We start from the raw sequence: 24,215 nt of genomic DNA, 5'->3' as shown, positions 1-24,215 counted from the left end.
CCAGGGGCGGTGTCACGTGACGCGGGAGTGGGCGGTGCCAGGCAGGCTCCTCCCCCTCCCGTGGCCCCGCCCCGGAGCCGAGCCAGGCCTGTCACAGCCACCGCGAGTTTATTGCCCGCCGCAGGCCCCGCCCCCCGCCGCAGGCCCCGCCCCCCGCCGCAGGCCCCGCCCCCCGCCGGGGGGAGCCGGGCCCTGCCCGGGGGGCACAACGGTTACAGTGCGACCGGCACGGGGGGGGGGCCCGGGGAAGGGGAAGGGGCTGGGGCGGCCCCGGCAGAGGAACACCAGGCGGGTGGGCCCAGCTCCCCCGCGGGGCACAGCCCCCCCAGCAGCAGGGACCGTCTGCAGGCACTTTCTGGGGTCCCCCCCAGCCTTACACCCCGGGCGGGGTGGGAGAAGGGGCTGCTCCAGCCCCAGGCGGAGGCACGGAGGAGCCTGGCCGAGGCAGGGGAGCGGGGCACAGCTCGAGGGGCTCCTCCGCAGCTGGAGGGCCGGGGGAAGCTGCCCCAGCCCCCAGGGATGCCAGGGCTGCAGCGACAGCAGCTCCCAGAGGGGCAAGGCAGGGGACACCGAGCACGGCCTGACCCCCGGGGCTGGGGCCCCGGAGAGACGCGGGACCGACGTCCCCTCCCCGCCCCAGCAGGGTCCACGAGCAGCTCCCAGGACAGCTCTCCCCCGGCAGTCCTTGGTCTGGGCCTGCCCCGCTTGCTGGCTGGGGGGCGCAGACCTCAACCTGGGAGGAAAGGAGCGGCGTTAGCACCCTGTGAGGCAGCCCCCCCCCCTCCCTGCCCCACGGGGCTCGCTCACCTCAGAGGCGGTAGCCCAGGCTGACCACCTTGGCAGGATGCGTCACCGACCAGAAGTTGCGCTTGCTCTGCAGCTGCTGGAAGGGATTGAAGTGTCTCCTCTGCTCCCGCTTCAGTTTTTTAACCTTCTTTACCTGTGCAGAGGCAAGGAAGGCTCTTGGGGTCAGAGCGCAGACCTCTGCCTCCCCCCGCCCGCCCCAGCCCGGGACACGGCCAGCACCCACCTTCCCTCTGTCAAACTCCTTGTCCCACTCATCGATGACAGTCTCACTCCGGGCCCACGCCGCGTCCCGAATGGCGTCCTGGCTGACAGCCGAGATCTCGCCCTCCCAGGTCAAGACTGCGGAGCAGGGTGGTCAACCGGGAGCACCACGCTGTGCTCCGCTGCACCCGCCTGCGCAGGGCCCACCCCGGGCTGGGCGGGCAGGGGAGAGCGTGGCAGGGGAGCTGCGGGGCTGTTCGCCCACCCGGGCAAGCAGGGAGTACCTTGTTTGCCATAAGCCTTGTCCAAGGAGTTCCTGAGCAGCTCCTCCACCACGCTGGGCTCCTCCTGGTTCCTGGGTGCTGTGCCAGCCCCACGGCCGCGCTCCGGGCTCGGGGCAGCCGGGCAGCGCCTGTGCCCACCTCCAGCCTGGCTGTCCCAGGCACACGCTGCCGCTGCGGAAACAGGAGGGGTGAGGACAAGCCGGAGGGAGCCGAGGAAGCTCCTGTGTCACTCCATCTCCAAGGCAGATCTCGCCCCAGGAGACACTGTCGGGACTAACAAGGCCCTGATGGGTGTTTGGGCACACTGGGGCCTGCCCTGGGCAGGGAGGAGCTGGGGGTAAACCTTCACCCCTCGAGGGGCCCGTCCCCACGAGTCTGGAGAGGAGTGCACCCTCATCCAGGGCACAGCTTGGAGTGAGGTGGGTGTTACATCTCTTCTGCCAGGTAACAAGCAATAGGGTGAGAGGAAACGGCCTCAAGTTGCCCCAGGGGAGGTTTAGGCTGAAGATCAGGGACAATTTCTTCCCCAAAGGGTTGTCAAGCCCTGGCACAGGCTGCCCAGGGCAGTGGTGGAGTCACTGTCCCTGGAGGGATTCAAAAGCCATGTAGACGTGGTGCTGAGGGACATGGGTTAGTGGTGGGCTTGGCAGCGCTGGGTTAACGGTTGGGCTCAATGATCTTAAAGCTCTTTTCCAAACAAAAAGAGCTGTGATTTTCTGTGATTCCATTATTCTAACGGGGCAGCTCTCCCGCGTGAGCAGCACGCAGGCCCGCGGGCAGGGCAGCCAGGGAAGGGGTCAGGAAGACGGGCACCATCAGGCACTTGTGGGGACCAGCAAGCACCGGGGACTGGACACCAGCACTCCGAGGGGCAGACAAGCAGCCAGCTCTCCCCTGCCAGGCACGGGGCAGGGCGGAGGCACACGGCCATACCTGGGGTGCCATCCGTGGCGGGGACGCCGGTGGCAGCCGGCCGCTCCGGGGCTGGGCTGCCGAGGCTTTCCCTCCGCTTGCGCTTGCGGTGCTCACTCTCTCCAGCCGCAGCCTCCGCGCTCCGCTGCTGCTTTGTCCCCCAGGGCTCCGACTCAGCCCTCCTAGAGCTGGGGAAGGCAGCAGGGATCAGCTCGCTCCAGCCACACCAGGGGGGGAAGAGGTTGAGCTCCTCGCAGGGACACCCACACCCCAGCGCTGCCCTCGGGGAGAGCTGAAACCACCCCCAGCAAGCTGGCACTTCAGCTGGGGTCCCACCCGCAGAAGGACAAGAGGCACCCGGCCACAGCCCAGGGAGCCTGGCCAGGCAGAGCGGAGGTGCACAGGGCTCTCGTGTGACCCCAGCCCCTCACCTGCCCGAGCACGGCGTCCCAGAGCAGCGCTCTTCTGTCTCCTCCATTCTCCTCTTCTTCTTTTTCCTCTTGAGGGGGGAGGTGGGCTCCGTGTCCAGGTGGGGACTGGGGTCTGGCACTTGCTGCTTGGGCCTCCCCTCCAGCTCCTGACAGCCCGGCCCCTCCTGGCCACCGCTGGGACCCTTGCCTGCCGCCTCCTTCCCCGCGAGGGACACCGAGCCCTCCTGAGTGACATTCTTCCTCTTCTTCTTCTTCTTGGGGGGGCTGGAGACTTCATCCCTATCCTGCACAGCCGGAGCACGAGGGCTGCCCTCTGCTCTGTGACGCTGCTTTCGCCGCTTCCTTTTGGAGGAACGAGGGGTGACCTGGGCGGGCCCCGGCTCCCTGCTGCAGGGAGGAAGGTGGTGTGAAGGGTGGGCAGTGGAACCGTTGGTCGGGGGGGAGGCCGGGAGCCGAGGGGCTGAGCTGAGGGTGAAGCTGAAGGCAGGGTTTGGCGGTTTGAGAGCAGATGAGGACAGCCTGAGGGACAGGAAAAGAGGCTGTCACGGTCTGAAAGCCAGGTCAGGAGCCCCTCTCCTCCTCCCCACCCCGAGGTGCACGAGCACAGCACCCAACTGCCACCATCTCAGCCATGAAATCCGAATCGGACCCTGCGCTCAGAGCAGCAGCTGCAAGAGCACACAGTGCCCCTGCACCTGCCCAGTGCCAGCCACGCGCAGGGCACACGCTGCCTGCGGGGGATTAGGGAAGAGCGAGCGTTGCTGCAGCACATGCCGATGGTGAAGGTTACAAGGGAGACCCAGAGCAAGATCTAGACCAGGCTGGTGCCTCCTGATCCCATGGGACACTAGTACACGGTCTGCAAAGCTCCCTCCCACCCTGTGCCAACAGTCAGAGAAACTGCCCTGCTTCCAGGACCCAGTGCAAGCCCTGCCAGCCCCGGAGGAGAGCTGGCTGCCAAAATCACCCCCCGAGCCAGCTGCGATGCCAGATGGTTGCCCCGTGGAGAACCCCAAGGCTACTAGTGGCCTTGCTGCCATGCAGGGCCTGGGAGCGACTGGCACCGCTTACCTCGGCTTGCTGAAAGGCCAGGGAGTGGCGTCGGGGTGGGTGGTGTTCGAGGGGTTGGTGTGCTCGGCAAATTGTGCGTGAGGTTGTGCGTGGCGGTCACTGCTGCTCGCCTTCCGCGGGGTGCTGCCCTGCAGTTATCGACATAAATAAAAACTTGGTGGTCTAAAGAAAAGTGGTTTCCGTGAGCCAAGAGGAGAAAATAAAAAGGGGAGCCCAGAGAAAGGGGAGGGGAACAGAGACAGACGGGGGGAGGGAAGTGGGGGGTGGTAAAGAAGAATCAGAAGTGTTTTCAGTTAGAAGCACAAAGGAAAAAAGGAAGGAAGGAAATTTAAAGAACAGAAGCCCCAGCGCCCCGTCCCGAGCTCCGGCTCACCGCGGTGCCCAGAGGAGTCCCACACCGCTGCCCCGGGAGGAGGCACGTCCACAGCCCTCCGGCTGCGGTGTCCCCTGCTCCCACTCGCCCCAGGGGACACCCGAGAAGGCTGTCGAGGCCACCCCGGTGCGGGGACTGGCACGGCCACCCCCCTGTCCTGAGCAAGAAGGCAGGAGCCACTTCTGCATCACTCAGGGATGTGGACAACAGCGGGGGCCTGGCCCTGCGCCCCGACCAGAGGGAGAGCAGAGCAGCTGCTACAGCCCTGGGGCTGAGGGGCTCTCCCCACCCACCTCCAGCCGAGCAGGACACCCAGCATCTGCTCTACCCTTGCCCCCAGCACAAGCCCCAGTTCAGAAGGTGCCCACCGAAGGCCCCGGGCAGCAGCTCAGACTCACCTTCTTGGCAGAGAGCGCCAGCTTCTTGGCCGGTGGCGGTGACATGGTGCTGCCCAGCTCCAGGGCAGCGCTGGCCAGCAGGGAGGACTTCAGTTTTGCCGGCTTGGCGTCTTCGGGGGCAGCCGGCTCGGTGCCGGGGCCAGCGGGGAGGTCCGGGCCACAGTCCGTTTCCTGAGAGGTGCAGAAGCTGCTGGTTCCACTCTTGGCCCTCTGGGATGCTTTGGGCAGCCTCCCCGCTGCGCCGTGCGCGGGGCTGGCAGCGCTGCTGCCGCACGAGTCCCTCTCCAGTGTCCCGCCGTTCTCCCCACTGCCCCCGGGCTCCTGGCTGGGGCTGGGCTCCGGCAGCAGCTTGGCTGAGGTAGGTGGCTGCTTGCCCTCCCAGGAGCTCTGCCGGGACAGCGCCGCTTCGGCCCCGCTCGCGTTGCTGGTGTCGCAGAAGCCCTGAACTGCTCTGGGTGCAGGAGGCAGCTGCGGGAAGGTGAGCGGCTTCTTGGGCCTCTGGGCTGCGTCATCGGGCAGTGCCGTGGCCGTGTGGGCGGCTCGGAGGGGCAGTTTGGGTGACGGGGACCCAGCGGGCAGCTTTGGTGGAGCGGTTCCGTTGGGCAGCTTCGGCCCCGTCCCGAATGTGCTGCGGGCCACGGGGACTCCGACCTCCTCTGGCCCCGGCAGCTTCTTCCCCGGCAGCGTGTCTGGTGTCTAGACAAAGGGAAAGAGAGTTCAGTGAGGAGGGAATTCAAGGAGCCAAGGACACAGAGTGACACTGCCCTCCCTGTCCCTCCCCAGGCCCACACAGACCCCTTGGCCCAGCAGGATCGCTCCCTGCAGCTGCAGCCCCCTGCCCTCGCAGGGCACACAGAGGGGCAGCAGCTCCCGGCTCGTGGGGCACCGGCAGGACTCACCCGGCCCAGCAGCGGCGAAGGCAGCGGCCTGTTGGTCACCGTTTTCTTGACCTGAGCGGAGAGGCCGCCTGTGCAGCCAGGCAGGCTGGAGGCAGCTTTGGCCATGGGCCCCTGTGAGCTCTTCCTGGGGCCGGGGATCCTGGTGGAGGCAGAGGAGCGCATGCGTTACCTGCGAGGGTTTGAGCGACCCAACGCTCTCGTCAGAGATGCAACAAGGACCAGGAGCAGCAGCTCCGAGGAGGTGAGGTGCTCTCCATCCACAGCAAAACCATGACAAGGGGCTGGACCTCTCCCTGCCACCCTCCTCTGAGCCTTTGGAGCTCCTTGGGCCAAGGTCCTCCCCACACCCAGGCACGTGCTCCCAGCCCTGTCCTGGATGCTGAGAGCGGGGCAGAGGGGCCGGAGGCACAGGCTCTCACCTTAGGTAGAACAGCACGTAGGCCTGCTGGGTGAGGACCACCTTGATGTTGCTGGCACGGACCAGGTCGTCATTCATCTGGTACCACTGCCCATTGCTGGCCTGCGGAAGGGGAAGAGAGAACGGGGTCGGGCTGTGTCCAGGGACCCTCCTGGCCTCAAGAGCAGCAGCAACAGCACCCGTCGGCAGAGCTCCTCTCCCCAAAACCCACAGGAGGCCCAGGGCAGGCCAGGGGACTCTGTAAGAGTAGACCTCGGTGCTTCCTGCACCAGAGCACAGCCTGTACCCCCCATCCAGTGCTCCACACCACGCACAGCAGCTGAGCACGCTCCTTTGTGCACGCTACATGGACCCACGGGCACCCACCAGCCCCCTGCCCAGAGCGGGTGCCAAGAGAGCGCCCTGGGCTCACCTTCACGTAGCAGTAGTAGTGCCCTGCGTGGCAGCTGTACCCCGAGTGCACCAGCACTGCGTAGAGTCCGTACGTGACGGGATCCCCGTTGTTCTGAGACATGTATGGGCGGATGTTCAGCAGCTCAGGGTACCCCACGTCCTGCAGAGAGAGGGTGTCTCAGGAGCCTGCACAGCAGATGGCTTTCTTGCTAGAGCAAGAGCAGCTCAGCTGCCCTACGAGTCCCACGTCTCGAGAGAGGGGGATCTGCTCTCCCCAGGCACAGGTCACGGGGAGGAAGACGCCAGGATGAGCCAAACTCCCACCGCACCGCTGGGGAAGGGCTGCAGGACTGCGGCAGAGCTCGCGCTGTGCACAGGACCACCTCCCCCCCTGCTCTGGGCAGCAGGGCCTCGGGCCAGGAGACAGCCCCAGCTCTGGATCGATGAGCACTCACCTTTAGGATTTTGCCTCCACTGAAGCCGGCAAAGCGCTTCAGTGAGAGCGTGAGAACGTTGGAGGCTCGGTGGATGGTGAAGCGCTTGCTGGCCGTCACTTTCTTCTTGCATCTGCACAGGAAGAGCTCCAGCTATTCAAGCTGTTCCACCACCCAGACGACTGCCAGCCCTGGCCAAGCAGCAAACCCCACGGAAATGACCCTGCTGGCACAGGCACCGCTCCAGGGCACCTGCTCACAGCCACGGCTGCTGGCCCAGGTCCTCCTCACGAGAGGAGGGAGCTCAGGAGTGGCAGCCTTCCATGGCCACGTCCCCCACGGTTTAGCCGTGGAGCAGGTAGATAGAGAAGCCCTCCCATATCACGGCAGGCTTTCTACCTCCTCCCACCAGCACACCAGCCCGCAGCCCCGCACACTCACTTGGCACACATGTAGGCGTTGTCCCCCCCCAGCACGTCTGGCCGCACGAACACCTCCAGCGCCCGCACTATGTTGGCGGCGTGCTGCGAGGACAGAGAGAGGTCAGGGCTCCAGCGGCCTGTCCACGCCACAGCCCGGCCCCCTGCCCACACGCTGGCCCCGAGAGAGCAGGAGCACAGGGCCACAACCCCTGAGCCCGACACCAGCCAGGAGCTGCCCCCCAACACCACGGAGCCTCAACACAGGAGTCGTGGCTCACGCTCAGGCAACGGGCACTGCTCTGCCAGACAGAGCAACAACAGAACCTGCTTCCCTCCTGCCTGCACCGTGCCTTGACGCTGGCAGGTGAAGGAGCCTTGAGAGCAGGAATGGTGCAGCTGCAGGAACATCCCCCGTGGGAGCAGAGCTCCCCGCTAACCCCAGCCCTGCTGCCGTACCTTGATCTCCAGCGCCAGGTCCAGGAAAGGGTCGTAGGTGTCTGAGACGGTCTTGCACACCGAGCACTTCACTGCAAGAGAAAGAGCAATGAGCACACGCTGGCCCAACACCGGCACCCGCCACCGCCCCAGCACAGCACAGGCAGCTGCAGTATTGCCCCTCTCTGAGTTTGGGCTCTGGGGTGTCAGCACCAGGATTCACAATAAGGCTGACAACGCCACTACGTGCTGGGACAGCCAGTGTGGCTGGAGAGCTGCCAACACGGGTTTGTTTGCTGGTGGCCATGAGCTGGGGACCCACAGCCAAAAGCTTTTTCCATCACCACAACAGTGGTCACAGCCCACAGGTACCACAAGACTGACCAGCTGCAGCTCTGGATAATTTACACATACTTAGTGATTTTCCCAAATGATTTTTACTGCAAGGCTCTCGGGGAAACAGCAGCCCTGAGAGTCACGGGCCCAGGCAGCCAGCACTCACCACGGGACCGCAGGTAACCGCCGAAGATCTGGTGCACCAGCGTCGTGGCCTGGGTCTGGCGATCCAACCTAGGGACAGCAGCACCGGATCTGACACCCCCCCTCTGCCACGGCCACCCCGCGGGCCACCGCTGGGCGCTCAGGACAGCTCCCCTGCGCGCTCCGGCCAGCGGGCGGGCTGCAGAGCTCTGGGGGCAGAGCTCAAGGGGTGGCACCAGGCTCTGATGTGCACCTTCCTCTAGAAGGAGCAGAAACTCCTGGCCGGAGCTCTGGGCACTGCAGACAGAGGCAACGCAGGCTTCCCGGGACAGAGGGCCCAGGGGAAAGCTGCTCACCCACAGCCACAGGGCTGGGGTCGGACTAGCAAGCATGCCTGGACCCCTTGGCAGTTGGGACAGGATCCAAACCCACCACAGCCTCAGAATTTGGGGACAGGACCACAGCTGTGCTGGGGCGGAGGTGTCAAGGCAGACAACAGCCCCGAGCTGTGTCACAGAGGGACAGAGAGTTGGGGCATCCACCCCAGGCCCCTGCAGTCAGCACCTCCCTCTGTGAGTCCGACCCGGGGGACACGTTTACCCCCCAGTCCCCTCTCGCAGGTGCAGGTGAGCAGCGAGGGGACAGCTGAGAAGAGCAGTGACGGGCCACCAGAGGCCCCACGTACTTGGTACAGCCGTTCAGGCAGGCCTTCTGCATGGCGTCAACCGTGTAGCGCAGGAACTCGTGCGCGTCCTCCTGCCGGCCGAAGCGGATGTGCTGGGCAATCTCTGCAGGGGAGGGAGGAACCAGCCTCAGCGTGTGCTGCAGCAGATGCAGCCCCCCCCCTCCCTGTCTGGGGGCAGGACTCCGGGGTTTGAGCCCCCTCAACCCCAACCAGACGTCAGACTCATGCTGGCCCCACGCAGCCCATGAGGTCACCGGCCCCGGGCAGGCTCAGTGAGTCATGTCAGAAGAGCCGTCTGCCAAGACCTGCCCCCATCTCAAAGGTTCTGCTCCTGCATTAGTCACCGCCCTCCCGCACGGCTACGGGAGGGGAGGGCAGCCATCCTTACTCTTGAGGTCTCGGATGAAGGACACCGGCTTTATTGCGTTGCCGCTGTTGGCAAAAGCCTGGATCGTGTGGTTCTGCATAACGCACATCATGCAAAAGCCTCCTTGGTCACCTGCAGCAGGAGAGGAGAAGACAGGACGTTGGGGACAAACCCAGGAGAGACAGAGGCAGTGCAGGGGACTGTTTTCCCTAGGAGCTCTGTGCTATGGTACAGCTCCGGGGCACCCCGGGGACCAGCACACGCCACCCCGGCTGGCGCAGCCCCAGTCACAGCACCAGCCACTGCAACCCCCCAGATGAGACAGCACCTACATGGATGGAGAACAGGTCACAGGTACTCACTGGAGGAGCCCACAGGTCGGCCCTGAGGGGCAGACCCCACGGGAGCCCTACAGACGGGGCTGCGAGCCCCGCACGCTCCCGGTCACAGCCCGGAGCAGCGCCCACCGGACTCCCTGTCACAGCCACCCATAAACAGCTCCTGCTGCCTGCACGCAGCCTTCCGCCCTGCCCTCCCGCAGTCCCTGTTTGGGAGCCCCAGCTCAGCCCCCACAGACCCCTCGGACCCATCTTAGCCCTGGCTACGCCCAGCACAGACAAAGCCTCCCCAGATGCAAGGACGCAGAGCTCGGGAACGCCGCTACAACCAGGAAACACGAGCTGTACGCAGGAGAGAGGGGCAGGAGGGAGCAGAGCGGGTGCACCCCGACACCCGCACACCCCTCCGCAGAGCCACGCAGCACCGGGAGCGGGACAGGCGGCCGCCCCGGCCCCGCCGGGCCCCCCACTCACAGGTGCGGCTGTGCTCCTTGGAGAGCAGGTAGTTGGCGAGCGGCGGCGTGTAGGTGAGGCACTGCAGCGTGGCGCTGAGGAAGCAGGTGTTCCCCAGGTTGTGCAGCCCGGCGCCCACCCGGTAGACGCGCTCCCACTTCATGGAGAGGCGCTCCGCGGGGAAAAGCACCTTCTGGGGCGCGGGGATCCCGTCCCCCGGGCCCCTCGGGGCACGGTCGCTGCCTGCGGGGAGAGGGGCGGTGAGCTGCGGGGCCGCGGGGCGCGGGGAGGGCCCCCCTCACCCTCTCCACCTACCCTGCTTGCCGGGCGGCCCCTCCTCGGCGCTGCGGTGGTGGCCGGTGCCCTCGGCCCGGGGGTTGAGCAGCACGTACTTGCCCCGCAGCAGCTCCCGCTGCCCGGACAGCCCGCGGCTGGCGGGCTGGAACTCGATCTTCTGCAGCAGCACCTTCTTGGCCGAGGCGGCCAGCAGCCGGCCCAGCTCCCCGGCCTCGCCCGCCTCCCGCCGCCCCGGCTTCAGCGCCTCCTTCAGCCTCTCCACGATGGGCATGGCGGAGCCCGGCGGCCCCGGCTGCGGGGAGGGGGCGGCCGGTTCAGCGGGGGCTCCGGACCGCTCCCGGCGCGGCGCGTTGTCAGGCCACGGCCTAGGCCCGCCACAGGCCCGGCCCGGCCCCGCCACCACGCGCCCCGGAGGCCTCAGCGGGTCCCCGCCCGCCGCCGCTACGGGCACCACATCCTCCCGCCCGCCGCCGCCCGCGACCTTGAGCGCCGCCGCGCTCCGCCCGCCGCCACGTGCGGCCCGCCCGGTACCGGCGCTCCGCCGCGCCCGCCCCGTGGACAGGACAGGGGAGGGGAGGGCAGACCCCGGCGGAGCGCAGGCCCCGGCGCGGCCCGGCCGTCCCCACTCACCATCCGGGTCCCCGCCGCCGCGCGCACGTGCCGCCGCCGCCCGGAGCGGCCGCCCGCCCCCCGCTACGAACCGCTTCCGCGCCGGGCCCCTCAGGGGGCGGGGCCGACCCTGTCCCCGCCCCCTGCTGCGGCCGTGCTCATTGGCCCAGCACACTGACCCCGCCCCTCGCCTGCCCCGCCCGCCGCGCTCGGCGCCCCGAGGCGAGCTGGGGGCGGGGCCACGCATGCGGCAAGGCGAGGGGGCGTGGCCACCCGCGCTCTGACGCCATCATTGTGCGCGGGCGCGCGGCCCCGCCCTGTGCAGGCCCCGCCCCGGTGCAGGCGCCGGTGCAGGCCCCGGCCCCGATCGTGGCCGCGGTTGGGAAGCGGCTGCGCCCCCCGCCCCTCCCGTCCCCCTCCGCCCCTGGGCGCCGCCTGCCCCGCGCGTCCGGGGTAACCCCCAGCGGGGTCCCGGGGGTCCGAGGAGCCGCCGCCGCCCGGGAGCCCCCGGCGCAGCCCCCCCCCCCCGCCCCAAACCGGCGCGACGGCCCCGAAATCAGAGCACAGGGAGCCCAGAGCCGGTGGCAAAACAAGTGGAAGTATTAACTCAAAGACAGACTACCAGCAGCGACAGGAGTAAATGGCACATAGGATATAACCGTACAGGAAGCGAACGGGAGCCGTACATGGGACTGATTAGAGGGTGGGGGGGTTTTTTCTTTTTCTTTCTTTTTAATTTTCCTCTTTAATACGTTGAAATTGCCCAGACTGGTCCAGTACGACACCTTTAACCTTACAGGGACGCACAGCATGAAAACGCCCCCGGCGCGGGGCTGCGGGGGGTTATCCCGGCACGCTCACGACGGGCAGCACCACGGCACACGCCAGCGCCGCTGCCACGTGGGGATGGCTCAGAGAAAGCGGGGCCCGAGGTGTGCGGGAGGGTTCACCGGAGGGGACGGGTGTTCTTGCGGCTGCGGTGCCGCCTGCGCCCAGCCGGGTGCCAGGCTCCATCCCTGACGCCGCAGAGAAGGGAGCTCGACCAGCCGCGACGCCGCAGCGCTGCCGAAGGCCACGGCCCAGCTCAGCTGCACGAGGCGATGAGAACCACCCCGCGCCCGCAGAGCTCCTGCCCCTGGTGCCCCACCGAGGGGGAGCTCCCTGCCCAGCCCCGCTGCCGCCCGCCTGCCCAGGCCGCTGGGCCCCAGCCCGTCCCATGGCGGCGGCAGGGCCTGGCAGCAGCTCCCTGCCCGTGCAGGAGGGTGCTGTGGGAACGGACCCCCCCCCCGATGCTGGGGAAGGCGCTGAACCCCGCGCTCACCTCCGTGTCCCCATGGAGAGGGGCAGCAGGGCCCGGGTGCATGCGGGGGGGGCACCCCAGCCATGCCACCACCTCCCTCCGGCACTTGGGGACCAGGCACCTGCGCAGGAGCCGTCCAGCCCCGCAAAAGGCCTGTAGCCCCTCGCACACAGCCGGGGGCTCTGCCGCATGGTGAAGCCCCCCCGAGCCCCTGCCTGGAGGGCTGTACCCTTCCTGCACCCCAAAGGGAGGGACGGCGGTGGGTGGGGAGGGGGACAGCGGGGTCCCCGCTGCTGGAGGGCGGCCGGGGACGCTGCGGTGGGGAGGGCTGCCTGGCGAGGGCTGCTGGGGCGGCTCCCCCGCGGCGGGGGCCCTGGTAGACCTGCTACGCAGACGGGGCAGCTCCGCCACGCGCCGGGGTTCGATTCCTTCACAGCTGCCAGGGCTGAGCGTGGCCGGGGGGGACAGGACCCTGGCAGTGGGATGCCCCCACACCCCGCTCAGCCCTGCCACGGGCACAGAACCCAGCCTGGCCACGGGCTGCCAGGTGCCTGTGACAAGGCGGGTCCCTGTCCCCTGCACGTGCGTGGCGGCCGCCGCAGCCCCAGGACCCCCGCGGCCGAGCGGATTTTCATGCTGTCTCCAGGAACCGATATCAGCGTGGACCAGTCTAACATCTCGCAGGTTTTCTTTTCTACTGGCTACTGGAATGCGCTCGTGTGGCTTAGGGGTCCTCGATGTCAAGAAACTCTTGCTTGGGGGGGGCCATGCCGCGGTACCAGGCGCACGAGCCGTCGCTCCTCTTGATGCAAGCGTAGTGCTTCGCCTGCCGCCCGTCCACGTTGTTCTTCTCCATCGCCCAGTCTGTCCAGAGACACTCGTCCGAGGAGGAGACGAAGCAGGGGATGGAGAGGCAGCGCGAGATCTGCGCACAACAGAGACCGTCACCGACGTCCCCGAGGGGGGGGGGGACACCGGGGCGGGAGGATGCAGTGCAGGGAGGCTGGGGATGGTGGCTGGGGACGGTGGGCCTCCGCAGCTCCCCTTCATCCACCCCCCAGCTCTGGACCAGGGAGGCCAGGCTGCCCCTTCCCTGCGGGGCACAGTGGGGACGCGACCCCAACGTGGGAGGGACTGAGGGAACCCCTGGGTGCGGGTCCCAGGGCTGGCCCCGGTGCCAGGCCAGAGAGAGCCGGAGGCTCAGCCGCCCTCCCCGTACCCCCCGCCACGTGCCGTGCCCCTGGCACAGCGTCATCCTTGAAGGACGGGGAAGGGCATCTCGCCGCGGAGCCCGCGCCCGCCCTGGGGCTGCAGACCCCCTTGCTCACCTTGCACTCGCAGCCCATCTGGTACCGCTGGTTTAGGCTCTTCTTCTGGGTCGGGCTCAGCGAGTCCCAGGTGGAGACCAGGTCGCAGAGCGTGATGTGCATCTTGCCGTTGCCCTCCGACTTGCCTGGGGAGAGGCCGGACGCACCGCTCAGAGGGTCCCCCCGGCGCCCCAGAGCCCCGCGCTGGACACGGGGTGCCCGGGGCTCAGCCTGGGGGGCTGGAGGCCGCTGCAGCGCGGCCCCTCTCGCCACACGCTGTCCCCACAACCCCGGGGAGCAGAGGCTCGTCCCCCCCAGCTGCCCCTGCCACAGCCCGCGGCTGCCGAGCGCGGCCAGGGCACAGCCGGGGGGTCCACGGGGGGGAGCCGTGCCTGGGGAGCGGGCACACACGTCACAGGCCTCTCAGGAGGGACATGAGGGCCAGCACCGCCACCGACGTCCCCTCGCGGGCACCCACCTGCGATGAGATACTCCTTCTTCCCGCCGGTGTCCAGCAGCCGGCCGCACACGGCGGTGGACGGCGCCGTGTAGATGAACTCAATGTCCTTGTCGGGGCCCTTGAACATCTGGGGAGAAGGAGATGGAGTGAGCGGCCGGCTCGGAGGGTGCCCCGTCGCCCCCCCGCCCCGCTGCGCCCCGGTACCTTGATCTGCTTGATTTCATACTGGATGCGTTTGATGGGGTTCCCGTAGATGTCGTTCCCCGAATCCACCTCCTTCGCAGAGACGGCCTTTGCTCGGATCACTGCAACGGAGAGGCGCTGGGCTCAGCGGGGCGCCCGGGCACCGCGGTGCTGCCCCAGCACCCTCACGGCGGGTGACAAGGAAAGGTCACCCCAGGATGGCCCGGCCCTGCCGCTGCCCGGCTGGTTGCCCTTGGCCAGCGCTGGCTCGGTCTCTGCCCAGCCCTGGCTGGACTCGTGGCCCTGCCCGGGCTCGTGCCCGTCACCCAGATGGCACCAGGACAGCTAAAACCTGCCAGCAGCGTCCTGGGAGCACCGCGGTATTTATCCCACTGTCATTAATTAAACCAGTCTCTGACGAGGGCCCCGGCCAAATGCCCGCGTGGCCCGGCCGGGCTGGAGGAGAGAAGGGCAGAGGGAGCCGTTTGGGGTCACCCTTGGGTGCAGAGGGACGCGGGAGCCGCGACCCCGCAGCACCGTCCCGGCCACTCGCCGCAGCCAGCACAGGCACCAGCGCTGCCCACCAAGTACCCGGGGTCCCCCCAGGCCCCTGCCAGCCCCTCTGCACCCCCGCGCCGGGCAGCAGGGGTCCCGGGACACCCGCAGCTGGAGCACGGGCTCCCCGACCCGCCACGGAGGGGTCCCGGCTGCCAGCTCCCTGCCAGAGCCCAGCCTCACGCCGGGCGGGCGCAGAGACCGCATCCTCTGGGGCGGGGGGCTGTGGGGTGCCCCTTCCTGCCCTCGCTGCTGCGAAACCAACCCGGGGGCGCCGAGGGCTGTGGAGAAACACGGCCCGGAGAGGGGAGGCAGCGAGCCCGGCCAAAGGCAACAGCCCTCCCTGCTCTGCGCGGCCCCGGGGTGGTCCCAGCGCTCCGTGCCCAGGGACAAGGTCGGGTGCCCCAGGGCTGGCGAGGCCGTGGCACCCTGGAGCCCAGGGCAGCGACATGGGGACAGCTCCGCCACGGTCACAGCCTGGGGACACACGAACCGGCGCGTGAGCGCTCAGCACGTGGCAGTGACCTGCCCGGCGCCTGGGGCAGGCGGCTGGCAGCCAGCTCACCCTTACTCACCGGCTCGGCGCCTGGCACCCGGTTCAGTGCCATGGGGGTCGCAACCGTGCGTGGTGGGCACAGCCACTCAGGGCGTAGGTCCCCTCGCCAAGCACCACAGCTCCCAGTCCTGCCCGGCTCCCTCCGCCGGCGCAGGGATGGGAGCTCCCGGCAGCACCGGGGACACCGACGGCGCAGGGGGCAATGGCAGCCCCAAAGCCGCATGCTGGGGGTCAGCCATCACCCGGGAGCCAGCCCCCCGTCCCCCAGGGACAGCCCGGTGCCGGGCAGCCCCGCTCCATGGGGGTGCAAGCACCAGCCACGCTGGGGACCCGGCACACGGCCCCCACCGAAAGGCGCCGGGGCGGGAGCAGCCAGGGCCGCGCCGGGGCCGCCCCTCGCCTGGCACGGGGAGCGGGGAACGTGACCGTGCTCTATAAATACCGTGGGGCGCGGGGGCGTGCGGAGGGGTTATTTGAGCTGAAGGTCAGGGGGGCACGGCCCCACGTGGGCACTGCAAGTGCCAGCTGAGGTCGCTCTGGAAGGGACAGGGTGGCCTCGAGCCGGGGAAGAGACTTCCCTAAACAGTCACCCCTGCTCAACGCAGGCACCCGCTCGGTGCGGGGCCGGCGGACGCAACGCTGGCACCGGGGCTGTGCCGAGGGCTCTCCCCGCCATGCTGCCCTCCCTGGGGACGGTACGGGTTGCCCGGCACACCGGCAGCACCCCGGCCGTGCAGGCAGCCCCAGCGCTTGCCCGCAGCAGGGCAAGTCCCTCGGCACAGCCACCGGCCCGGTCCCTGCCCCAGGCTCTGCTTGGCACACGTGGACTCGGTCCCTGCCCGCTCCTCTGCCCGCGGCACGGCTGGGGCACCCCAGGCACGGGCCGCCCTCGGCCCCCGACCCAGCGTCCTCCCCCGTGCCAGGCCCTTCGCTGCTCCACGCGTCCGCGGTGTAACCGGGGTGGAAGCGAGCTGCAGAGCCGCGCGCCAGCCCCGTGGCTCCAGGCGCGGGGAACGGTGACTGGTTCAGTGGGCTCCAGCCTTTTCCATTCACGTGCTGATGAATCACTTGACAAAAATGCAGCCCAATTCTGGGCGGATTTGTTCTGAACAGTGCGGCTTTGTGGAGGGGACGGCCGCGGCCAAGCCCCCGGCGGCACAGCCAAGCTGCTCCGCGCCAGCCAGGCCCCGGAGGGCGAGCGGCGGGGAGCACCGAGGGAGCCCGGGGCAGAGCCCGGCGGAGTCCCCCGGGACGAGGGACGGAGGAAACCCCCGGGGGGCTCAGAGACCGTCACTCGGAGCTCCCCAAACGCCAGCGCTGCCGTCAGCCGCGTCACCCGCTCCTGTCACCGGCCCCGGCAGCCACCGGCCACGGGAGCCCAGACCCTCCGCGAGGCCAAGCTGAGGCACCGGGTGACCGAGTCCGGCCAGGGCGATGCTGGAAATGCTCCTTCCCCGGGCAGGACAAGAGGCCACACGGGCTGCCCCCCGTCCCGCTGCCTCGGGGGACGTGGGCTTCAAGGGCTGCCCCCCAGCCCCGCGCCCCACTGCCCCCAGTGGGAACGGGCACAAGGGTGGGCAGGGAGAGGGGTGTCTGTCCCCAGGTGCGGAGGGGTGGGGGGGTCCGCGGGGAGCTGGTGACTTCCCAGCCTGACCAGCGAGGGCTGGCCAGGGCCAAGGGGCCAAGGAGGGCAGGGCACCCTGCAGCAGAGCGGTCCCCACGCCACGGCGGGTGGGCAGCAGTGCCACGAGGAAGGGCCCCACTCTGGGGCACAGCCGACCGCTCCTCCCAGCTGGGCGATGAGCGTGCGACCAAGTGGGACAGACCGGGGCCGCGGCGCAGCTCCAGGAGCAAAGCTGGGGGCAAAGAGAGTCACCCAGCACCACAAACCCACAGGGATGCCTCTCTGGGCTTGCCAGCCAGGGGGATGCTGCCCTCCCTGGCCCCCCGCCGCACGGCTGCCCCAGCTCGGGGGCTGCCCCCCGCATTACTGGCCCTGCGGGCAGAGGGGCAGCACAGGGACCCTCAGCCCCAGGACTCCCCCGAATGGCCGCCCCTTCCTCGGCCATCCCACCCCAGACCCACCACGCTGCCCTGCTAGCACCCGCCCGGGAAGCGCCGGTGCCCGCAGACCGCGGGGCCGGGGAACAAAGCTCCCTTCTCCGGGGCCGCTGGCAGCCGCTGAGCGATGAGATGACTGCCAGTGCCAGCGCTGCCCGCCGGCAACGCCAGCCCCGGCACCCGGCCCTGCGGCGTGGGCAGCCCCGGGGTCACTCCAGCCCCGTCTGAGACTGGCACTGGAGAAGAGCCGGCAAACCCCCCCGGGAGGGACCCCTGCACCCCAGCCCTGCCCTGCAGCCGCAGCGGCACAGGGCACCCCTGGCACAGCGCCAGGGTGGTTTTGGGGACGCAGACACTGGAGGGACGCGGAGCTGAGCACGGCAGCCCTGCAGGGAGAAGCGGCGGATGCCGTGGGGGCTCCGCTGGGGCACGGCAGCGCCCGCGGGGAGGTGGGGGACAGCAGCGGGCACCAGGCCCCGCTCGCCCGCCGGCCTGCGCGGGAGCCGCGGGTTACGCGCTGCCATGGCCGCCTGCGTCATCCCGGCGCTCTGACGGGCGCGGGACGGGGCCCAATGAGCGGCAGCCCCAGCAGTCAGCCCACGGGAAGGGCTCCCACCGCCGGAGCTCGGCGGGCGGCACCGGGGACCAGCAGCTCCCCGGCCCCGGGGGCTCAGCAGGGCCCCCCGGGCAGCCCTCCTCGGGGACTGCTCCCACCTCTCCCCCCAAACCCCCCCTCGGCCCGGTCCCTGCCAGCCCCCGCCATTCCCCCCCTGCCTCCGCGCTGCCTGCGCCCGTCCTGAGGAACCGAGCACGGGGACAACTGGGCTCGGTGCAATGCTGCCAGGGGCCGCACCCTAGGTGCCCCCCGTGCCAGGCGGCACACCGAGCCCCCGCTGCCCCATCGACCCCTCCTGGAGCCGGTACTGCCGCACAAGGCCAAGGCCACGGCCATGCCCAGAAGGGCTGGGCATCGCTTCCCCCGCAGGGTCTCCTGCTGCGGCCCCCGGCACGGCCACGTCCCCGCTTGGCAGCCAAGCAGCCCCAGCAGAGCACCCCCCTGCCAGGCGCCCGCTGCTCGGGCACGGCCCCGGTGAGGGATGGCAGACGGGGCAGCCCTGAGCCCTCGGGCCCCGCAGAAAACCGCTGCCCATCTCGTGGGCCAGGAAGCGCAAGTGCGGGCAGGCCAGGACACTTGTCCCAAGTCACCAGCTCTGGTGACACGACTCTCAGCCCCTCCATGACCCCCAGCCCCTCCGGTACCCCGTGCCCGAGGCAGAGCCGCATCCGCCTCCCCCTGCGCCGCCTGGAAACGCAGCCCTGGGCTCCAGCCCCACTCCAGCTCCACGAGCGAGGGCAGAGGGGCTGTGGGGAGGCACAGAGGGACGTGGTAGGCACTGCCCACGCCACAGAGCGGGGATCCCAGCCCCACAGGGCCAGGACCCCGCACCACACTCACCCAGCTCCCTCCTACCGAGGGCTGAGCGCCAGCCTTGGGGCTCATCGTCCGACCTGGGTGCACCTGGCACCGCAGGGCATCAGCCACCACCACCCCACCGAGGGCCCAGCCTGGGCAGGGGCTGCTCCATCCACAGCGGCTGGGGAAGGCCCCGGCAGCACCCGGCACCCCAGGCTCTCCCTGGGCTCCGCGTGCCCGCAGGGAGGGAGCTGGCCGAGGCAAGCAGCAGCAAGGCGAGGGATCGCAGGCCGCAGGAGACAGATCTGTGTTGTGTGGGAAGAGGAGGCTGGGGAGCACACCCCGGGACGCGCCCTGCTCCCCCGAGCCCAGCACTGTCCCCACCAAGACAGGACTGATCCAGAGGAGATGCAGGGCTGGGAGCAGGAGGTGCCAGGGCTGCATGGGAGGAGGCTGCCTCGGCAGGACGGGCACCGGGCACCCGCAGGACAGGCACCTGCCGAGGGCAGCGGGGCAGCCCGACCCGCAGCCTGCCCAGCCACGCTGCGCTCTGCCAGGGGCGGCTGAGACAGCCGAGACAGACGGTGACTCAGCAGCTGAGTCACGGCTGAGCCGGCACCCCGGGACGGGCAGTGAGTCACGAGTGCCCCGGAAAGCTGAGCCCGACGGGAGCGTGACGGGAAGCCACAGCTGCGCTCCCGGAGCGGGCACGGGGCATCCCGCAGCCCAGAGGCACCGGCTCAAGCAGCAGCTCCAAAGATTCAGTGCTCCATTTTGTCTAGAAACCTCCCTGTCCCTGATGCGCTTCGCAGCACGCCGTGCCGAGCAGCCAGGCCAGGCAGAGCTGGGGCACACGCGGCAGCAGCCAGGCGCTGCGGGAGTTGCCCCCGTGGGGGGGAAGCCGGGTCTGGAACGGGCGAGGGGAGCCTGGGAACCCATCGGGAGCATCCTGGCTCCGGAGCAGGGAACGGGGCAGGGCGGTCCAGGGGCTGGGGCTGCCTAAGTGTTTGGGAATGTCACCTCTCCAGCTGAGCCTGGGAACGGCCCTGCAAAGGCGAGCGTCAGGAGCTGGGGCTGGTCTGTTTGGTTAATATGTTAAAATTTAATAAGGGCATTATTCATAGAAAGAGGAATCCAGACCCCGGCGCTGCCAAGCCCTCCCTTTCAGCAGCATCCAAGCCGAACAAAGTGGGACGGGGGAGAGGAAATGCCTGGAAATAAGGAGCAGACGGGAGGTGACCGAGCCCGAGGCGGCTGGCTCTCCGGTGCCGTGCGAGCGGCGGCCGTGCTCGGGGGCCCTGGCCTGCCCCGGGCCGTCAGCTCCCCGCGCTGCCACGTACCATCGCGGTTTAACCAAAGTCGGGAGAGGCCGGGCTCGCCCGTGTCACCGGGGCCGCGCAGCGGGGAGCCCGACCCGGCTCCGGGGCTCCTCGCATCGCCGGGGGACGCCCCGGGGAGCAACGCCTGGCACGGCCGCGACGGTCCCCGCCGAGATGGCGAGGGACGGGCACACCCCGGACGGACGGAGGGACAGACGGACCGCGCCCGGCCGCGCATCTGCTCCCACCGACACACCCCCGGGCCGGCCGGGAGCGGAGCCCGCACGGTGCGGGGCTGCGGGCAGGTGCCGGGGCGGCTCTGCCCGCTCCCTGCCCGCTCTCTGCCCGCTCCCCACCAACTTTCCACCCCTTCCCCCGCCGGGAAGTTCTCGCGGGCCGAGCCGGGGCTGCGGGGCCGCCGCCGGGGCTGCGGGGCCCGGCGGGACGGGGCGCGGGGGCGGCGCTCACCTACGTCGGCGTTGCAGAAGGCCTGTTGCGGGTGGATGGGCGAGCAGCTGCAGGCGTCGGCCGGGCGGGCCCTGCCGAGCAGCAGCACGGCCAGCCAGGCCAGCAGGCTGGGCAGCGCGGCGGGCATGGTGCGCCGGGGCTCAGGCTCAGCCACCCGCCCGGGAAACCCGCATCCACCGCCGGGCCCGGCCGAGCCGCCGCCGCGAAGTTCGGCCCCGGCAGCCGCGGCCCCTGCGCGGCGTCAGCAGCGGCCGCCGCTCCGCTGCCTCCTCCGGAGCCGCTCCCTGCCCTCGGCGGCCGCCGCTCGGCCGCGCTCTTTAACGCGCTCCGGGGACTCGCGGCTCCTCCTCCGCCCGCCCCTCCGCGCCGCCATCGCCGCCCCCGGCCCCGCACGGCCCGGCCCGGCCCCCGCCGCCCCCGGGCAGTGGTGGGGGGGCAGCCGGGGGGGCCCGGGCTGCGCCCCGCGGAGCCGGGGATCGCGGGGGGGGGGGCTGCGATCATGGCTGTGCCCAGCGCGTCCTCGGCCTCCGCCGCCCCCAGCTCTGTTCGTCCCACCTCGTGTCCCCCCGTCCTCTCCCTCCTCCGTGCCCGGCAGATGGCTGAGCTCAGCCGGGGGTCCCGCGCCGCCGGGACGTGCCCACAGACCCGGGGCCTGTCCCCGCAGCCGGCAGCCATCTGTCCTGGAACCCCAAAAACCCCACCTTGTCCCCATCCCGGCTGCGTCACCGCGAGGGTGCCAGGATGCTGCCAGTCGCACCATACCCGTTCGCCCACGCCCAGCCGGGGGCACGGGCACGTGCCAGCTCTCTTGTGGTGCCTTCGGCACGGCCAAGCGGGCAGGGAGCCCAGCACTGCCCGTGGGCAGGGACGTGGCTTCTGAGCACGGCTGAGCCGGGCGCCACAGGCACGCGTTGGCCGGGACAGACAGCACCGCGGGCACACAACCTGCTCCTGCGCCAGCCTCCTGCCACAGAGCTGCCCTGCCACAGCTGCTCCCGGTGAGGGAGGTGTCAGCGCTGCTTGCCCTTTAGGATGAGAAGAAACAACGGAAACGTGGGCAGCCGAACGCAGTCCAAACCCTGCTGGAGCCTGCGGGAGGTGACGGCATTCGCACTGCTGGGGTGTTGGATGAAACCCGGCAACGGGGCTCTGGGTCCCTGACCCCGCTGCGGGGCACACAGGTTGCAGATGCTGTGGCAGCAGTCGCCCAGAGTCCTGCCGGCCTGGCTGCCCGAGGCCCTGCTGCTGGCACATGCCCTGGTGCTGCGGGCGCTTGTGCTGCTCCGCGGGCACTGTGGGGCCGAGGGTCTGGGGGCCCCGGGATGGCGCAGCCCAGTCCCGTTCACGGCAAGGCAGGGGCTGACGGTCCTGCTGCCCGCACCGCACCACTGCCCCGGGGCCGGCAGCCCCCCGGGCCCTGACATCCTGCCTGCACGAGGAGGGGGGACATGGGGCCCTGCCAGATAGCTGGGAACAGGGCCAGGGCAAGGGCAGGCAGGGGGGGTCTGGGGGCGCAGGGGGACATGGTATGGGGAGGCCCTGCGTCTCCGTGGGGTGCAGAGCTCCCCGCCTGGCTGAGCCCAGGGCACCAGCAGGAGCCACACGGCAGGGACAGCCACCGGCACAGCCCCGGGGCCAAGACAGGTGCTGTGGAGCCACTGGCCAAGGGCCACGAGGGCAAGTGAGGCCGGGAGAGGCTGAAGCAAAGCGCAGGCGAAGGCAGCGTGGCCAACATGGCCCGTGGCCAGCTGGCGCCCGGCGCGGGCTGGGGACATGCTCCGTGTGCCCTGGGCCCGGTGCTGCACGGCCCCAGAGGCCACATGCACGGGCCGAGGCCAGCTCTGCCCACGGCGCTGGGGCCGGGTGCGTGCCCGGGGCAGAGCTGCCCCGCGGAGATGAGCCGCTCGCAGCCCAGCGCCAGCGTGAGTCACTGTCTGGGCTAAACGAAAACACGTGTCCGGCCGCGTCCGAGCTCCTCGCCCGGCCCATGAGGTGCCGGGGACTGTAAACAGGGGCGGGCGGGGGGAGCCTGCCTGGGCTCTTGGGAGGGTCCCCGGCCCTCCCACCCACCCACAGCCCTGTCGCCGCACCAGCAGACCCCCTCCCTGCCCTGGGCACGGCCGGTCCCCACAGCGGGGCAGGGGAGGTGCGGGGGGCCCAAGGACCCCCTGACCTGCAGTAGCCAGCCCCAGCAGGGTGTCAGCAGGGACCCCCGGCCGCGGGGAGGCACCCAGAGAGCCCAAACGCACGCTGGTGGCACCTGGGGGCTTGTCCCTGGAGCTACAAGGCAACCCCTTATCAAGCTGCACCTCTGCCAGCTCCCACCCGCTCCGGGTCCCTCCAGCAGCATCCCCACGGCAGCATCCCCACGGGCACCCGGGGCTGCCGCGAGGCCGCCCCAGCAGCGCGTTGGACCCAGCCCTGGTGGGCCCTGGACTGCAGCTTGGCTCCGGGGGTCCTGCTCCTGCAGCCAGGGCTGCCGAGGGTCCTGGCACCGCAGTCACCCGTCCCCCACCAGCTGTCCCGCACCTGCAGCTCTCCCCTGCCAAACCGGGGGGCCACCACGGAGCCAAACACCGGCCCCAGTGCCTCGCCAGTGGCCGGTGCCAAGCTGTGCCGCCCTGCAAACCAGGGCAGGGGCTCGGCTGAGCCAGGGGAGCGAGGGCCAGGCCAGGAGCTGCAGTCCTTGGGGTTAGCAGGGTGGGAAGGAGGCCCCGGGGATGCCCAAGTTTCGCACTTTTGGCTCCCAAGACCTGTGCAAGTTCCCCCTGGGGGGCCGCAGGCTGCTGCCACGATTTCACAACGCCGCTGGCGAGCTCGGGAAGGGCTCCCCGGCCAGCCGAGCCCGGGGCTGCCGCCAACACTTCCCAGCTGCCGCCGGCCCCGGGAAGCCAAGCTGGTGCTGCTGGCTCTCCCTCCTGCACCGAGCACGGCAGCCCTTGGAGCAGGCACGGCCGCGGCGCCTGCCAGCTCCCGGCAGCGTCTGTCCAGGTCCCGGCTCTTCCCGGAGCTGACAGCTCTGGGGCTGGCAGCACCCCCGGGGCCTGAGCCGTGCCCAGCCGGGGCTGGGGGGAGACACGGGGCCAGCAAACCGTGTACCTCCGCGGGGTGTGGGCTGGGAACGGTGTGGGGCCGGGCACGGGGATGTGCCCACATTACACCTGGCCACGGCTGGTGGCACCATCGGTCACTTGGGGCCACCCTCGCTCCCCCAGCCCCGTGGGCAGAGCTGCTGTGCCAGTACAGCAGCACCGGGGGCGGCCCCGGCGCCGGCTGCTGGCACCTGAGGCCACTAAAGGCCTCGCCCTCGGTGACACCGGCGGTGCGGGAATCGCTGCGTCCCTCGGTGACAGGGGCAGAGGGACACCCCCGCAGTCGCCTCCCATGTGAGGCTTTCCCCAGAAGACAGTGCCCCAGGGCTGCCCGTCATCCTGGCTGTCACCCCACGCAGCTTACGAGAAAAGGGAAGGAAAACCAGCTTCTGGGGAAAAAAACTGATGAAATCCCCCCCAGCTATGACATTGTAGACAGCCCTCGCCTGCCCTGGCTGTGACACCCTGCCGTGGCCCCGTTCCCCCTTGTCACCCTGACCCCAGGAAGGTCAGGACCGGGGCAGGATCTGGCCAATCGCATCCTCAAGGGTGCTCATCCCCGCGGGGATGCTTGTCCCCACGTCTCCAGTACGTTCCCAGTCAGGTGCTGGGGCACGGATCGGAGGTTCTCCTGCGGGGTGGCCCCAGGACATGCTGCCAGCGCGGCTGGGCTCCAGGGCCCCCGTCAGACCCACTCCCCCATGTACCGGGACACCCCCTCCTCCAGGCAGGGAGCACCGTGGCACGGCGGGACACGAGGCACAGAAGCAGAGCTGGGGCTCAGGCTCCTCCT

General features: G+C 69.9%; 2 protein-coding genes across 3 annotated transcripts; both read right to left on the bottom strand.

Moving 5' to 3' along the window:
• Positions 1–147: 147 nt before the first annotated feature.
• Positions 148–10,812, bottom strand: USP36 (ubiquitin specific peptidase 36). Of its 2 annotated transcripts, none has more exons than XM_068413190.1 (20): positions 10,729–10,812; positions 10,117–10,390; positions 9,823–10,044; positions 9,032–9,142; positions 8,644–8,746; positions 7,981–8,048; positions 7,500–7,570; positions 7,063–7,145; positions 6,643–6,754; positions 6,207–6,347; positions 5,796–5,896; positions 5,377–5,515; positions 4,478–5,173; positions 3,707–3,834; positions 2,636–3,022; positions 2,226–2,392; positions 1,293–1,463; positions 1,031–1,146; positions 808–940; positions 148–733 (listed from the first exon to the last, which is right to left on the bottom strand). In XM_068413190.1, exons 1-19 carry the CDS (start codon positions 10,729–10,731, stop codon positions 809–811), a joined length of 3,225 nt encoding a protein of 1,074 aa, XP_068269291.1. In that variant the 5' UTR covers positions 10,732–10,812; the 3' UTR covers positions 148–733; position 808. The 2 variants fall into 2 exon arrangements, with proteins under 2 accessions (XP_068269291.1, XP_068269290.1); XM_068413189.1 differs by having other exon boundaries at positions 149–733; positions 2,636–3,154.
• Positions 10,813–11,284: 472 nt separating this feature from the next.
• On the bottom strand, positions 11,285–20,611 carry TIMP2 (TIMP metallopeptidase inhibitor 2). Its single transcript, XM_068413243.1, has 5 exons — positions 20,331–20,611; positions 13,979–14,079; positions 13,793–13,901; positions 13,336–13,460; positions 11,285–12,932 (listed from the first exon to the last, which is right to left on the bottom strand). The coding sequence occupies exons 1-5, from the start codon at positions 20,455–20,457 to the stop codon at positions 12,732–12,734; spliced, it is 663 nt and encodes a 220-aa protein (XP_068269344.1). The 5' UTR covers positions 20,458–20,611; the 3' UTR covers positions 11,285–12,731.
• Between the last annotated feature and the right edge of the window lie 3,604 nt (positions 20,612–24,215).

Source organism: Nyctibius grandis, chromosome 15 (genome assembly GCF_013368605.1).
Source record: "Nyctibius grandis isolate bNycGra1 chromosome 15, bNycGra1.pri, whole genome shotgun sequence".
In the NCBI taxonomy this organism is placed as follows: Eukaryota; Metazoa; Chordata; class Aves; order Nyctibiiformes; family Nyctibiidae; genus Nyctibius; species Nyctibius grandis.
The sequence above is the reverse complement of the archived record's forward strand: the minus strand, read 5'-3'. Positions and strand labels throughout refer to the sequence as shown.

What these genes read in the sequence shown, in the direction of transcription:
- USP36 (XM_068413189.1), bottom strand. An exon ending in CGGTTACCTGCGGTCCCGTG is followed by an intron (nt 7,571 to 7,980) that starts GTGAGTGCTGGC and finishes TTTCTCTTGCAG; the next exon opens with TGAAGTGCTCGGTGTGCAAG. An exon ending in AGGAGTTTGACAGAGGGAAG is followed by an intron (nt 941 to 1,030) that starts GTGGGTGCTGGC and finishes GCCTCTGCACAG; the next exon opens with GTAAAGAAGGTTAAAAAACT.
- TIMP2 (XM_068413243.1), bottom strand. Translation starts at nt 20,457, where the DNA reads ATGCCCGCCGCGCTGCCCAGCCTGCTGGCCTGGCTGGCCGTGCTGCTG. An exon ending in CTTCTGCAACGCCGACGTAG is followed by an intron (nt 14,080 to 20,330) that starts GTGAGCGCCGCC and finishes TCTCCGTTGCAG; the next exon opens with TGATCCGAGCAAAGGCCGTC. An exon ending in GAAGGAGTATCTCATCGCAG is followed by an intron (nt 13,461 to 13,792) that starts GTGGGTGCCCGC and finishes GCCTCTCCCCAG; the next exon opens with GCAAGTCGGAGGGCAACGGC.